Consider the following 17,193-nt stretch of genomic DNA (forward strand, 5'->3'; position numbering starts at 1 on the left):
CGAACACACTGCTGGTATTATGATTAGCTCACGGGACAAAAGTCAGGGGAAGGCTCTTATTACGAAAGAGCGGAAATGGATGCCAGTGTTGTAAATAAAACATTAAAAATGGTGGGGAAACATCAGACGGGTATGTGTGAGGAGTGTCAGGAAGAGGAATCGGTGGAACGTGTAATTCTACATTGTAGGAAATATCAGAGGGAGAGAGTGATAATGGATAATAGACTAAAGGAACTAGGGGTGCAGAAACTCACTTTAAAAACAATATTAACTATGAATGATAAAGCACAGGTGAGAGAATTGTTTTTTTTTAAGGGTACTGGGCTTTATTATAGGATCTAAAGGTAAGGGGTTTTTTTTCATTTTTTTGTTTGTTTGTTTTGTTTTCCTTCACCCCTCAATCCCTGGGAAATTGTAGATTATGTTTTACTGAATGAGCCACACTCCAGAACAGAAGGTGGCGTTAATGCACCATTAAGCTGGTTGCCAACCGCCGTTAAAAAAAAAAAAAAAAAACAAAAAGAAGAAGAAAAAAGGGGAGGATGCTAGTGTTGAGTCCGCTGCTTCACATAAGAGAAATAGACGCGATGCTGGGATAAAGAGCTGGGAATAGCTCATCATTTCTAGTCTCTCGACAGGAGTCGTCATGACGAAACAGTGGAATCAATGGAAGGGTAAGTAAATAAGTCAATACATTACAAAGAAGAAATAACAGATAGAACCGCGGTTACTGTTGTGGTTAAGTAAAGCAATTAAACGACTAACGTTAACTTAACGGTCCTCTGTGTCACCAGATAGTTACATGAAACGACCAAGGGACAAAGTCCGCGAGAGACATTTTTAACAATTGTCTTTGCTGCTACCTAACGTTATCGTTTTCCCTGCTTTGGGGCGGTCTGGTTCGGTAACGTTATTTGACTGTCGAGACCCAAAGCGTGACGTTCTTACATATTTAAAGGCCACATTATTACAAATATGGCACCTACCCGTTACCCGACTCCTTGTTAATCAGCCACAAATATGGCAGAAGTGCACTATTTTATTCAGCAGGTGATGAGCAGCAGTTAACCTAAACTAAGGTAGGATAGCTAACTAAATGCGCATTATCACTAACTCCTTAACTTATTCTGAAATGCTTCGCCTGGAACTCCAAACTGCGTGGTACAGCCACGAGGGCTCTACAGTAATTAATCTATAGATAAAACGTTAGCTAAGGCCTATTTTAATGGGCCGCTTTTGAGCCAAAACTGCCAAAAACATTCCGTAGTAGCAACGGTTATGTTCTAATAACTACAACAAGCTAGCTATATACTTACTTAAATAAAAAGAGATGGAGGTACGGATGTCTTGGGAGCGAGTTAACGTTACTAGTTAACCTAACGTTATGTTATTGACCCACACGCAGTGGTGAAAGTACATTTAACTACTCATGTAACGGTACTGTAAGTTACTTAAGAACATGTTTTTTGGTGCCTGTAGGCCTACTGTACTTTAGTATTTTTATTTTAGTCCACAAGTAAACGTCCCATATAAGCCCACTTGCAACTTGTAAATCAAATAAAAAAAGAATTTACTTCACCAGTTTTGCTGTGTGATGTTTCTTCCAATGACGCTGTTTGTTACATAAATAACACTTTTTTTTATTGTAAGCCAATCACATTTGTCGATATTGAGTTATCGAAGCACATGTGTTATGTGCCTGCAGATCCCAGAAGAAGTTGCAAAGAAAAACACTTTAGTGATTTTGCTATCCTTAGAAGAAAAGTTTTTTTTTTTTTTTTTTTGCATATTTCTACTCCTGTTTTTGATAAGTTATCAAAATTTAAGTCATTAGTGTTTTAAATAAGACATAGGTTACAATCTTACTTGAATTAAAAAATATTGTTTCTTTTGAAATGAAAATATGGGTTTCAGGATGCCAGCAAACAGACCACATACTGTATCAATGCAATGATTAGTTGCTTTTGTGTGTGTGTGTGTGTGTGTGTGTGTGTGTGTGTGTGTGTGCGCGCGGGAATGGGGTGAATGTGGTATGTGGTGTGTGAAGCGCTTTGAGTGGTCTGAAGACTAGAAAGGCGCTATACAAGTACAGTCAATTTACCATTGCAATGGCATAAAGCGTGATAAGCATGTAACTTTTAGTTTACATTTTTGTATGCAGCTTATATTATTATACCGTTAAATAGACAGTGAATGTGTATGTTTATCTTTAGCACCATATATAGATTTATTTCATGTAGTTTTTTTTTTTTTTAAATGTCATGTTGCATAGAATAAAATATAGTCTTTTAACCCTAAACACACTGATTTTCCCTTTAAGCCCATCTGCTCCCATTAAGCCCACTCCACTGTGTTTCAATGGGGATTTTCTCCATTTTGACTGTTCACCTGATAAATTAGCTCCATAATTCAGATAATTAATACCCATATTTATTCATATATTATATATGTGATTGTATATATTACATACAATCACCTCAAAGAGCATATGCCTACATTTAGCCTAGGAGAAAGTAGAAATTGCAGAAATGTTGACATCTTTCTTGTTTATTTTGCTTAACTTATAGGCTAATGGTACATGAGCTTCAAAATTCCAAAACATTTCAAAAACATCTGCACTTTCAACCAGCTGGCTGGACCAGAAATTATGGCCAGTTTCAAAAGCCAACAGCACACCATAGGATATAGATACAGACGAAATGACAACACTTATTGAAAAATGGTGTATTGAAGAGTAATTTCCACTATAGTTTTGATTCTGTAGTAGTTGATTCTGTAGTAGTTTTCTAAGTAGTTTTTTTGGCTACATTTCAAAGAAGACATGTAAGTTGTAGCTTTTTCTGCGTTGACAGCACAGTAAAAAGGCTGGTCACGCCTATTTCAAAAGCCATTTACAGGCCATAGGACAGGAGTGGAGACAGAATGAAAATAGCTATTGAAAGCTAAGAAATTACAGATGTGAATAGAAAAGTTTGTATTGTTTAGATAGATAGATAGATAGATATCTCAACAAATCAGACTCTTGACACGTTTTGACAAATTAAACAATAAAAACATTTACCCTACATTTTTTTTAGGGAAATCTTTCCTCAGCTGGAGTTACTAGGTACGTTAAAGACTAAGAAATTACATGCAACACATACGAATCTCTTAGAAATGATGACGTATTATTAACACTATAGATTAGACTATCCAATACACACACATATAAAGCTACAGCATTAAAAGGCTGCTTGGATGCATTAATAATAATAATAATAATAATAATATAACAATTATATAACACTGAGAGGAGCCATTCTGCACAACGAGTACTATTACTGTTGACACTTTAATTATAGTTTACTGTTAATACGTAAATACTTTTTCACAAGTAAAGTTGTGGACTATTTACTTGTAAATACCCTTTTCTAAGTTACCCATAGGTTTACCCTTATGATAATGTGCAGACATTAGCTGTAGCAAAACCACATCCAAATTACAATACAATATTTTACAGTACAACACAACCGCCAATAACGTGGCTAACCGACTGTATCTGTCTATCCCTGTGTGTGCAGGACACAGCCCCTGAGAGCCAGAGTGCTTCAGGTTTCAGCAGAGAAACCAGAGAAATTCCCAGAATCCAGTGTGAATGAGAACAACATGAGGCTTTCTAAACGCTGGATAGCACACAGGTGAGGTTTACATAACACAGAACAAAGACTCCTACTGTTCTCTTGGAACTGTAGTGGGTTAGATGGGCACAAATGCGCTGGCTTTTGCGCATGTGCAGAGCGGATCAGGCAGCTGGCACGGATCAGGTAAAATCAAAATAAATAAGCTCGCTGGCTGGCTGCCATCAAGTGCAATGTTCAAACAAGCGTGGTACAAATCGGGCAGGATTAGGTACGCACGTGTGCAGAACGGATCGGGCAGCGGTCACGGAACGGGTACTGACCAAGCCCCCAGGAAGTGCTTTGAAGCCGTGCAATAACAACTTCCGGGTCCGTCACATGATGAATGCTGGCCCCAAAAGACTTTGATCCATTCGGCCCGATAACATTTTGAAAGTCTAGAAGAGCCACACAATTAAATCGTTTTATCCCCATTCAAGTTAGCGGAGGGCTAAACCGAAAGTTAGCTGGCTCGGCGGAGGAAGTCTGTAGTCTCCTATGGGGCCACACAGTGCAGAAGATAATTTTATAGCCGGAAGTCAAACGTTTTTGGCTTCATACGCCACTGAGAAACTTTCATAGGAAGGAATGGGGCTCCGCCCCCGACGCTGTATCAGGTTATCTTTATACATCCATGGTACTGACACGTGGAACGGATCGGGCATTTTACATATTCATTTTATGTATTAATCACTTTTCATTGCCAATTTGTCAACGGGTTGTAATGTAACTTTAGACATTCCACAACTTTTTCGGTTGCCTGAAACAGCCTGTGGACTGATTTTTATGTAAAGGACTCGAGTCGCTTTTTGGATGTGACGTTTATGTGCGCTCCCGAGGGCCTTCTCTCTCTCTCCACTTCCCCACAGTGTCAACAGTGTGTGACTGTGACACTAGCTAACGCTAGCTTAGACATGGAGTCCGCTAACATCAACAAATGACTGGAACCCACTACAACACAGAGTCCAACACAAAGCCCAAAGTCAAAGCTAACATTACTACAAAGCGCGATCGCTTTCTACTAGCCAAGAACACTGCAAGGCAGGGACGACCAGCTAGCTAACTGTAACCTAAACTAAGCTTGGGCTGGCCGGCTGGATGCGGCTTGGCTGCGCGGTGTGGGTCTGGCATTGGTTGCTTCGCGGTGTTGGCTTGTTTGCTGATGAGTGATTTGCAAACGGCAAGCTAGTTAGTATCATGGAGCCAGAGGCCCAAATAAAATATAGGAACATTACAGATAGTAACGTTATTCTAAATATGATTGTAATTTATTTCCCAGCATTCAGTGTTCATTTCAGCGTTCGGTATCGTGCATGTCACTTTCGGACGGTGCCAAGGTCAAAGGCCAAAGGTGTCATTATTAACAAGGGTTTTCTGAAAGAAAACTACATATAGGTTCTACATATAGAACCTTTTTAAGAGAGTATATGTGGGTAGGAAAAGACAGAAGGAAGAGTGCAGATGAATAAATAACAGGCGTGGTGATGTAGTGATGTTTGTGGTGATTTGGAGAGTTGAAAAACCAGCCTGATTATCTTCAGCATCTCCTGATTTGACTAGCTTGCTTGACTGAACAGGGTGAGAGTGCACGGGAATAAAGGCTTTGGCTTTACTAACGGAGGCAGGACGTGGCAGTCTTGCTGTAACTTAACAATCCGCTTATTGTTACACACACCAGTCTCAATCCTTTCTCATTTTAAGGTTGTCGTCTTAAATTGCCCCTTTAACGCCAATTGTTACACCAAATGCTGCACCCGGTACGTTGCTTGGTGAAGCAGGAAGGACTGGAAGTGTCAACCCAATGAGATCTGTTGTTGTTGTGAAAATGAAATTTGCTAATAATTTACCAAGAATACAGTGCAAAGTAGGAGACACTTCCAGATTCAAGTTTAATTCATATATCACTGTGCAAACAGAACGTGTGGTTTTCCTGCCTGCTCTCATGAGTTGCAGCTGTTCGTTAGAGCCAATTCTAGTCTTCCTGTGTACAGAATCTTTGTTTTTTTTAGTGATGTAAAAATATATCCAGTGCTTCCGGAAAGTATTCACAGCGCTTCACTTTTTCCACATTTTCTTATGTTACAGCTTTATTCCAAAATGGATTCAATTCATTATCTTCCTCAAAATTCTACAAACGATACCCCATAATGACAACGTGAAAGAAGTTTGTTTGAAATCTTTGCAAATGTATTAAAAATAAAAAAAAACCCCAAAACAATCCCATGTACATAAGTATTCACAGCCTTTGCCATGACACTCAAAACTGAGCTCAGGTGCATCCTGTTTCCACTGATCGTACTTGAGATGTTTCTACAACTTTGATTGGAGTCGAACTGTGGTCAATTCAGTTGATTGGACATGATTTGTAAAGGCACACACCGGTCTATATAAAAGGTCCCACAGCTAACAGTGCATGTCAGAGCACAAGCCAAGCCAAGCCAATCCAAGCCAAGCAGTTGTCTGTAGACCTCAGATTGTATCGAGGCACAGATCTGGGGAAGGGTACAGAAACATTTCTGCAGCACTGAAGGTCCCAATGAGCACAATGGCCTCCATCATCCGTAAATGGAAGAAGTTTGGAAGCACCAGGACTCTTCCTAGAGCCGGCCGCCCGGCCAAACAGAGCGATCGAGGGAGAAGGGCCTTGGTCAGGGAGGTGACCGAGAACCCGATGGTCACTCTGACAGAGCTCCAGCGTTTCCCTGTGGAGAGAGGAGAACCTTCCAGAAGAACAACCACCTCTGCAGCACTCCACCAGTCAGGCCACTCCTCAGTAGAAGGCACATGACAGCTCGCCTGGAGTTTGCCAAAAGTGCCAAGCTTGTAGCATCACACTCAGAAAGACTTGAGGCTGTAATTGATGAAGTTTATTTATTTATTTATTTTTTCTGTTTTATTTTTAATACATTTGCAAAGATTTCAAACTTCTTTCACGTTGTCACTATGGAGTATTGTTTGTAGAATTTTGAGGAAATTAATGAATTTAATCCATTTTGGAATAAGGCTGTAACATAACAAAAAGTGAAAAAGTGAAGCGCTGCGAATACTTTTCGGATGCACTGTAATTGCTCTATTTTTTACAGAACATTGCTGTGAATTAGGTTCATGTGCAGTAGTAGTGTACACAGTATTTCAAACTTCAAAAGAAATAATTGTCCCTCCTTTGTGTGTGTGTGTGTGTGTGTGTGTGTGTGCCTCCAGGCGTATGTTGCTAGTACTGTGTGTGGTTTTAGGTTTGCTGGGTTTGGTGATGATCTCACTGCCACTGATTGAAACAGAGACAAGCAAACATCTGGACTGGCACGTCAACACTGCACATAAGAAGGTGAGAGTAAGGGAGTGTTCAGGCTTTCACGTTCACTGTGTAATGAAAGTTAGCAGTATTCAGTTGTGGAAAAAAAAAAGTTGACAGTGTGGTGTAGATTATCTATAATGGCCTAAAACCACCATTTTGAACCAGATACTCAACAATACAATGGAGCAGGAGAAAACCAAATTACTGTCACAAACCACATGAGCTCTTTTTATTTGTTTTTTTGATGCTGAACAATGTAACCAACAATGCAACATGTGTATTTCCCCCTCGATTTCACACCTCCTGCACAAGCACATCAGTTTCCTCTTAGATGAAGGGCTGCTACACAGCCTGGCTGGTAGATAAATTCTTCCCCTCCAAAGAGTACTTCACACCGTCAAACGACTTATTTTGTTCCTTTTAAATTAATTGATATCCTCAAATGAATAGTGCAGCAGTAGGAACTGAATTATAGGTGGTTTTGGCTAGTATGGTTAGGGAGGAGCACCCAGTATCTGTATCTATACTCAAGCTCTAATGATTCCATGGGGATGGCAATGTCGGCTCGTTGGCTTTGGTCCAGACTGAAATGTGACTGTGACTTTGGCTAACAACTATGAGACGGATTGCCATGAAATTTTGTGCAGACATTCGTGTTCCCCAGAGGATGAATCCTACTGACCTTTCCTCCAGCAGCACCGTCAGGGTGACATTTTTGGCTTTTAGTGAAATGTCTTTGAATGCGATCCATCCAAATATTGGATGAATACCTGCAAAACGCATGATGTTCCATTCAGCCTCAGCAGGTTGTTGTTCAGTGCTAATTAGCAAATGTTAGAAATTGTTTATTTATTCAAGTGAATAATGGTTATTTATAATAATTATTTATAACACCAGTCGGGCTTCTTAGATACTTTTCGTTACTTATTCTTTGATATGATGTTACTAAATATAGACTTAAGTTTTTACCATATTATTTTTCTACAAGTTTTTGACAAACTTGTACAGCTGTTAGTATTAAGACATTAAAAACTTATCAATTTAAGAAGTTTACAAGAAGATACTTAGTCGGATGGAGAAAAGGGTTCTATTAATTGGCAATGAAACTCGGATACGAAGACGCTTTTCAAAGAATGTTCCTGTATTTTTCCACCATGTTGGGAGCGGCACCTGGTGCTAATTTCAACACAGTGGTTTCTGTGTGTTCATCAAGTGTTAGAAAAACAAACAAACAAATATTACTGTAGGTTGCCACAGAAATGGTTCTACCTGCCTTAACGCTGTGCAGAAAATCACTTTTTTTAAAATTTGGTTACAGATTGATGTTGCGAGGGAAAAAGAACTGCTCACCTGCACTGAGCACTGTTCTTTGCGACTTTAACGTGTAACATAAAACCTTCAATACCAGTATTTACACACTAAGCATCTGTTTGCCTGCTGATACAACTAAGCAGGGCACCATGGATCACATAACAAGTACTGTACTAATAACAGGGTTAATTAAGGCCAGCCCCACTTGTCTATGAACATAAATTACCCAAAGATATCATATAACAAGATAGTCTTCTTCAGTGAAGCAGCAGTGAGTTTGGCACTGTAATAATAATGCCACCGCCTTGGAGCTTGAATCTTATTTTCATAACCTCTAGTTTTACTTGCAGCAGGTGCATGAGTACGTGCACAGGGTCCTGGAGGATCGGTGTCGTCCCGGCAGCGTCAGGCAGAGCCTGTTAGCTCGACTCCCCGCTGCCAGTCACGTGACCCAGCCCTTCCTGTGGAAAGACGTGCCGCTCCCTGATGACCTCTTCCTGTATCCACCACCGTTTGGGTTCAGAGGTCTTCAGGGCAAAGTAGAGGACCTGCTGAAGCAGGTGAATGCAACTTCTTCCTCTCTGTCATTCGATTATTTCTGATGATAATTATATATAGTGTAGCCATGTTCATTTAATGGCACCTTGTATGCTCCTGGCCATGTGACAAAGGGAAACATGCCAAAAGCTTTGCGTGTCATATGAAGAGCCTATGACATATCACATGCAAATATAGTAGCGGTACACCATAGCAGTTGGTACATCTGTTTAATGAATTCCACAAGTGTACTTTGACTAGTAATAATTACAATGTGACCGATCAGAATGATGAAGCAAGATATTTTTTGGCAGTTATGATGATGATATTGCATAATGCAGTTTGACTAGTACGACTGATAATTCAAAATATCTGCAAATACTAATTTACTACTCCAAATTCCTATAATGCCATTATAGATATCATAAAAACATTTTAGAATACAGTGGCTATTATGATACAATAATAGCTTGACTGAATTCCCATTACAAATATATAATTCATTTATGACTAAGCAAAAGAAAGATGTATGACATCTCTGATTACATACAAAAAAAAAAAACAGGTGGATGGAAATGCACTTAATGAGAGATGCTAGATCCCAATGAATCCAGTCTGAAGTATTTAATAGGCTGTATTGGACCCTAATAGAATTGTATGGATTCCATCTGCTATTTTCAAATTCGTGGTTCATATGTTTCGCTGCTGCCCAAAAACTTGCTGTGTTTTGGAACAAGTTTAGGCAAGAGGGCTGTAAATGTTTGGGCACTGACAGACTGAGAAAAGAGTGGAGCATGTAAATGTAGTTTAAGCTAATTTAATTTAGATTTCTACATTGTGCAGCCCAGTTAAAAAGAAAAAAAAAAGATGAATCTACACGGCTTTCCTCTGCGGGATAAATAAAACAAAAGTGTAAAGTACAGTACTTTTCGGAGCATAAACCTAATGATTCTGTCTGTGATTTAAAGCTGCCAGACTCCACGTCCCAGCCAGGAAAGCCATCAGATAAATGTCGGCGCTGTGTGGTCATGGGAAATGGAGGCATTCTCAGAGGCCTGGAGCTGGGCCCACTGATCGACCGCTTTGACACCATTATCAGGTTAGAAACACACATGCGATGATATGACAATTTACACATAATGGTCATTAGCGATGTTGCCTGCAGTAGTGATGCGGGACCAGATCAGTGCAGATGACATGTTGAGTTAACAAAAACCTACCTGACTTTAAAAAAAAAAAGAAACACAAAGGCGTGTTGTGAATCCATGCTCGAGTTTCAGTTGGACTCTCACTTCCCACTGTGTAAAACCAACCAAGCCATGTGATTTACATTAAAAACCTCTGTTTCTCCCCCGGTCAGGTTAAACAGCGGCCCTCTGGGAGAGTTCAGTGTTGATGTTGGAAATCGAACCACCATCAGGATGAGTTACCCAGAGGGCACGCCGCCCCACTGGGTCGACACAGACCCACACACTCTGTTTGTATCTGTGGTGTATAAAGGTGTAGACATCAGCTGGACCTCCGCTATGATCAACAAGCTCACTGTGGTGAGTAGTGTGGTGTGTGTGTGTGTGTGTGTGTGTGTGTCTCTGTGTTGTGCTGATTTGATAAAATGTGTCTCAAATATAAGAGATCCAACTATGATGCAATTTATTGAAACATAAGTTCTCAATAACTGAAAAATACTACATTTGTTGTCTATAGGAAGAGCTTTAATCGGAGTCATTTTAATGCAGCATTTGAATCAAATATATCTTATGAATTAGTTTTTGCTGTATTTTTAGAGAGCATTCTATCTTGGCACACATACAGTCCTAAAGAAAGAACTGAATACTTGTGGTTTGAAAATGGTCACATTTTTTTTAAACACAGCACAAAATCATCAAGACATTTCAGCACTAATTTTGACCATCATAAAACTACACTAAGTTGGCTGAACCCTTGCATGTAGCAGCGTCTTACAACAGTTTGTACCACTAAAAGCTCAAGGATGTAATAGAGTGTTTTGTTAATCGGTTTTAGGTCAGAAATCAAGAGGTTTTGCTTGATCAGATATCAAGCAATTCATACATGTTAGAGCAAAACTATTCAATTCATCTGTACGGTGAACTGAATTACTGATGAAAAATCGTGCATCAAGAATTCAAATACTTTACCAATCTCCTAAAATAATGACGTCAAATGAATATACATTTCAAATCTAATCTGAATTTGGAAACATTTGAAAAATGATACAACACGTGGAATTGCGCGAAACTACTGACTGCACTGACAGACGAACTTTTAAAGAGCAAACATTTCAAATGTAAAAATTGAGCAAATAGCAGAAAAGGAAACTTGCATAAATCAATACATGTTGCCAACTTAACTGCCAAATATTCCACTTGTGGTAACTTGTGGTCTCTGCTCTTTGCAAACTTCCTCTTCACACATAAAGCAAGGCTGCAAGTTGATGTAATTACCTACGGACATTTACCGATGTGTTCACTCAGACGTAATACTTAGATGATCATGTGACATAACTTCTCTCTGAATGGCTCTCCGTGTGTGCTGAGTAGCTACATGAATATTCTGAGTTTGCACTCACTCCTCTTCCATGTTGACTTGCTCTTCCTGTTTGGTTTTAATCTCGATGCCAGAATAAAGTCTTTGTGTGACCAAGATTCAACAGCTGCCCTGTAGTCTTGAGACAGAATTATTTGTTGCACTGTTTTTTTAAGATCAGAGCTCGGACACATCTGCGCTTTGTGTTGCAGCCTCTGTGGGACTGGCTCTTCTTCTGGCAGAAGGTTCCAGATCAAATCCCTCTTGAGCCGCACAGGTTCAGACTTCTAAACCCGCATGTCATCAGAGAGACTGCGTTGGACCTACTGAAATATCCTCCACCCAGACCCCGCTTGTGGGGCAGCGACCAGGTAATACACACGGGATGAAATCTGTCTGTGTGTTCATATAACCGAGGCCAAGTGACTGCTGAATTAACACACTGCCAACTGTGTAAAATTCAGTCTGTTATTTTTTTATTGATGCTTATTTGGACACAGATGTAGCATGTTCATTTAAAACCCATCAAAATGTCATGTCCTACATTACCACCGGTCCTCTTCCAGCTGCTGCTCATGCTGCCAACCGCTGGTTTCACCTCCATATTTTTATGGATGAATAAATTGACCCTCACACTTTGCTTTCTTTACGGGAAAAATAGAATTTCTTCAACTGGGTCACCTAGTTTTATATTTATTTGCCAACTCATCATTCAGGAGTCATAATTTAAACGGAATTCTTGCAAGTTTTTATGTTTGCTTTTTAAACGATTTAAATGAAATTATGACAGAGACATCATGAACTCTGGCTATTGCTACAACATTTTAACAGTTTCTAGGAGGTTTCTGTTTACTAGTTGTCTTTCTGTCTCTGCAGACAAAACGTTACTTTCTCTACCTGCCACTGTGATACATGTGAGTTCCCCATCACATGTAGCCGTGCCTGCAGTTTGTTGTGTAGGAGAGGCTCCCCCCTGTGTTGGTTTTGGATATTGCAGTACTGACAGTAATCCAACCAGTTTTGTAGTCCCCATGATAACTATAAACTCATATCAGTAATGGTCCCTTCCCTGCTTCACAGTATGTGTATTCATATTGAAGGTTTAAAGGCAGAGCTCAGGGGAGCCATCATAAGATCATACCTGCGTCTCTGAAACAGAATATTTGTCTCTTAGGGGTTTAGCATAAACCGTGTTCAGTGGGAAAGCATATTTTTACTGAGCAACCCCAAATTTATTTATACATTGTCCTCTGTACATTTTTGTTGTATCACCTTTTTCTGCATTGTAGCAGTTTTCCCTTTTTAATCCAAACAGCCAGAAATCTGTCATTTGAAATGACTTAACGTTTCCTTTTTAAACTATAGAGCTGAAGTGGATTTTATTTCAAAAAGTCAGTAAGAATCACTCAGTATAGTGTATGCTTAATTCTTATCGTGAAGGATCTGGACTAACGATCTATTTATCTATAGAAAAATATAATTTAAAATGTACAATGTATTTAGGTAGTTTATAATTAGAAGTACAGAAGCAGTTTACTTAGAAAATACAGGAATGCCATAAAACACAAGAATCAACATACCGTTTCAGAAAATCCAACTATTACTGATGGGTTTTCTGTTGGAACAGGTGGGAGTCAAGAATGGGGGGGAAACAGCTATGTAAAGCTAATAAAAAAGGATGACGGTAATGCTTTTCTCCTTAATAATAGTTCAGGGTCTTTGTTTTTTTTTTTCTTCTTCTGCAGAATGTGCCTACCATCGGTGTCTCCGCACTGAATTTTGCCAGCGTGTTGTGTGACGAGGTCAGCCTGGCAGGCTTCGGCTACAACCTCTCCCAGCAGGGGGCGCCACTGCACTACTACGACCAGCTTCCCATGACCACCATGCTGCAGCAGACCATGCACAATGTGGACAGAGAGACCAAACTCCTACAAAGCCTAGTCAGAGAGGGAACCATCACTGACCTGACGGGGGGGATTCACTGCACCTTCTGCCCCAGCTGACCCTGAGAAATGTGACCAGAAAGCCCGTCCCCTTTTTGTTGTTACATTGTAGTAAATACACTGAAGCAACGGAAAGATCAAAGGACTAAAAAAAACGTGAGAGAAGAAAAGAAAAAAACAGGTGAGAGAAAATCTTGGCACAGAGACTAATGTATGGAATATTTGTCACAAAGTGCTTCTTGAAGAACAGAGGACATAAAAACAGAAAGGACAAAGTAACTCTGGTAATATTAGCACCTACCGGCCGTCGCATGTCTTCCAGTATTTAAAGTATTTATTTAAATTTTAAAGTTCTTCTGTTAGGGGAAAAAATGGCCTCGTAGCAGCAATTTCATTCATCTGACCAACAGACTTTTAAACCACTGAAGCGCTTTTAAAGGCTCTTTGCTGATACGCCCAACTAAAGGTTTTCAAATGGGAAAATATTGATTTCTAATTTTTCCTGATTTTAGTCAGGAATTAGTATTGGAGACATGTATTTCTCCAGATATTCAATGTATTACAGGGATTTGAAACCTCAACAAGTATGAACCCCAGACACTACCTTGTGTTGACAGTATTATATCATAAATACTATATAATACATAGATAGCTCACCCACTTCTGAATTTAGGACTTTCAATTGGTGATACAATATTGTCTTATTGGTATCATGATAGTTCCTACTTCTGCTACATGATTTGAAAAAGTAAGATGTCTGCAAGGACGTTTTTGAAGCAAGCTTTAAATAGTTTCTTCAGTTCCTTTTTTTTTTTTTTTTTAAAGGTGTTAAAAAATGGTAGTTCTATGTTGCCTACAGAATATTGTGACGTACTGCAATATTTATCAGCACATCTGATCATTCCACTGTAAATTAGCAACGTAAACATTTTACAATTACTTTTTTATTTCTAACTGTGGTTTTAGTTAGTGCGCATGATCTGCAGTCTTCCAAAATGCCTGGTCTGTGGGGAAAAAAAAAATAGTGCACAAATGAAATGTGTTATTTATGAATTGTGTTTTTTTTTTTTTAAATGTATTTATTCATACACCATTAGTCACATTTTCATTGTTTCTAATGTAGTTAATAATATTTCAACTGCGTGTTACCTTTTTTTTTAGCTAAAGTTATTCCACTTCAGTTGTCGCAACATATTGTTGTTCCTTACACTGTTTAAAAAAGAAAGAAAAAAAAAAAAAGTGGGCTTGTTTAGAATGGACTGTCTGTGACCAACAACAGGAGATGACTTCTCCTACCTGCACAACTCTTACTAGGTGTTTTTAAGAGATGAAATAAAAAGAAAGATTGAAGCTTTCTTTTCTACAGCGTCTTTAGATTATCAGTCTTACTTTATTGTACTATTGTTGGACCTTGTTGTTATTAAAATGTACATATGATGGAAATGAATACATTATTACACTTGAGTAATTGAGTGGTTTATTTGCATGTGAATGATTATTCATGAATCATTTCGAAGTTATGTGTCTGTTAATACTTATGCCATTTTTTTTAATAAATCCACAATGTTGATTGTACAACAAAAGTGAGTGATCGGAAATTGGGTGATGGTGTTTGACCAATTGGAAAAGGAACAAAGCCAAGCCTTTCACAATATCTCAGTACTATCCCTCTTTCGTGCCCTGCACTCTGCTAGCCTTGCCTTCAGAACGAGTATAAAAATATTCTAAAATCGTTACACCATCAAAAGACAATCTGGGAAGGCTACGGTTTTATTTTAGTTTACTTAAAAAATAGTGCACAAATGAAATGTGTTATTTATGAATTGTGTGTTTTTGTTTTTTTTTTATTTATTCATTTATTCATACACCATTAGTCGCATTTTCATTGTTTCTAATGTAGTTAATAACCTTTCAACTGCAGTTACCTTTTTAAAATGTTCATGTATGTATGTATGTATGTATGTACAGTATTGTTCAAAATAATAGCAGTACAATGTGACTAACCAGAATAATCAAGGTTTTTAGTATATTTTTTATTGCTACGTGGCAAACAAGTTACCAGTAGGTTCAGTAGATTCTCAGAAAACAAGCGAGACCCAGCATTCATGATATGCACGCTCTTAAGCCTGTGCAATTGGGGTATTAGTTGAAAGGGTGTGTTCAAAAAAAATAGCAGTGTCTACCTTTGACTGTACAAACTCAAAACTATTTTGTACAAAAAAAAAAATTTTTCTGGGATTTAGCAATCCTGTGAATCACTAAACTAATATTTAGTTGTATGACCACAGTTTTTAAAACTGCTTGACATCTGTGTGGCATGGAGTCAACCAACTTGTGGCACCTCTCAGCTGTTATTCCACTCCATGATTCTTTAACAACATTCCACAATTCATTCACATTTCTTGGTTTTGCTTCAGAAACAGCATTTTTGATATCACCCCACAAGTTCTCAATTGGATTAAGGTCTGGAGATTGGGCTGGCCACTCCATAACATTAATTTTGTTGGTTTGGAACCAAGACTTTGCCCGTTTACTAGTGTGTTTTGGGTCATTGTCTTGTTGAAACAACCATTTCAAGGGCATGTCCTCTTCAGCATAGGGCAACATGACCTCTTCAAGTATTTTAACATATGCAAACTGATCCATGATCCCTGGTATGCGATAAATAGGCCCAACACCATAGTAGGAGAAACATGCCCATATCATGATGCTTGCACCTCCATGCTTCACTGTCTTCACTGTGTACTGTGGCTTGAATTCAGAGTTTGGGGTCGTCTCACAAACTGCCTGTGGCCCTTGGACCCAAAAAGAACTATTTTGCTCTCATCAGTCCACAAAATGTTCCTCCATTTCTCTTTAGGCCAGTTGATGTGTTCTTTGGCAAATTGTAACCTCTTCTGCACATGCCTTTTTTTAACAGAGGACTTTATGGGGATTCTTGAAAATAGATTAGCTTCACACAGACGTCTTCTAACTGTCACAGTACTTACAGGTAACTCCAGACTGTCTTTGATCATCCTGGAGGTGATCATTGGCTGAGCCTTTGCCATTCTGGTTATTCTTCTATCCATTTTGATGGTTGTCTTCCGTTTTCTTCCACGTCTCTCTGGTTTTGCTCTCCATTTTAAGGCATTGGAGATCATTTTAGCTGAACAGCCTATCATTTTTGCACCTCTTTATAGGTTTTCCCCTCTCCAATCAACTTTTTAATCAAAGTCGCTGTTCTTCTGAACAATGTCTTGAGCGACCCATTTTCCTCAGCTTTCAAATGCATGTTCAACAAGTGTTGGCTTCATCCTTAAATAGGGGCCACCTGATTCACACCTGTTTCTTCACAAAATTGATGACCTCAGTGATTGAATGCCACACTGCTATTTTTTTTGAACACACCCCTTTCAACTAATTCAACTAATACCCCAATTGCACAGCCTTAAGGCGTGCATATCATGAATGCTGGGTCTCATTTGTTTTCTGAGAATCTACTGAACCTACTGGTAACTTGTTTGCCACGTAGCAATAAAAATATACTAAAAACCTTGATTATTCTGGTTAGTCACATTGTACTGCTATTATTTTGAACAATACTGTATGTATGTATGCCTTCTTTTTTTTTTTTTTTTTTTTTTTAGCTAAAGTTATTCCACTTCAGTTGTCGCAACATATTGTTCTTCCAGTGACTTTCATTTTGAGGGCGATAGTCGATTCTTGTGTTTTCATTAAAATATTTAATAGCCATCACAACTGACGTCAGGACACAAAAAAGTGGGCTTGTTTAGAATGGACTGTCTGTGACCAACAGCAGGAGATGACTTCTCCTACCTGCACAACTCTTACTAGGTGTTTTTAAGAGACGAAATAAAAAGAAAGATTGAAGCTTTCTTTTCTACAGCGTCTTTAGATTATCAGT

The 17,193-nt window shown here is 38.8% G+C and overlaps 1 protein-coding gene across 2 annotated transcripts; it reads left to right on the forward strand.

The window, feature by feature from the left end:
- Positions 1-104: 104 nt before the first annotated feature.
- On the forward strand, positions 105-14,370 carry st3gal5 (ST3 beta-galactoside alpha-2,3-sialyltransferase 5). Of its 2 annotated transcripts, XM_044206263.1 has the most exons (9): positions 105-674; positions 3,078-3,106; positions 3,561-3,677; positions 6,858-6,981; positions 8,613-8,822; positions 9,768-9,898; positions 10,160-10,346; positions 11,556-11,714; positions 13,089-14,370. In XM_044206263.1, the coding sequence occupies exons 3-9, from the start codon at positions 3,646-3,648 to the stop codon at positions 13,344-13,346; spliced, it is 1,101 nt and encodes a 366-aa protein (XP_044062198.1). In that variant the 5' UTR covers positions 105-674; positions 3,078-3,106; positions 3,561-3,645; the 3' UTR covers positions 13,347-14,370. The 2 variants fall into 2 exon arrangements, with proteins under 2 accessions (XP_044062198.1, XP_044062197.1); XM_044206262.1 differs by lacking the exon at positions 3,078-3,106.
- The last annotated feature ends 2,823 nt before the right edge of the window (positions 14,371-17,193 follow it).

This window comes from Siniperca chuatsi, linkage group LG8, assembly GCF_020085105.1.
Source record: "Siniperca chuatsi isolate FFG_IHB_CAS linkage group LG8, ASM2008510v1, whole genome shotgun sequence".
NCBI lineage: Eukaryota > Metazoa > Chordata > Actinopteri > Centrarchiformes > Sinipercidae > Siniperca > Siniperca chuatsi.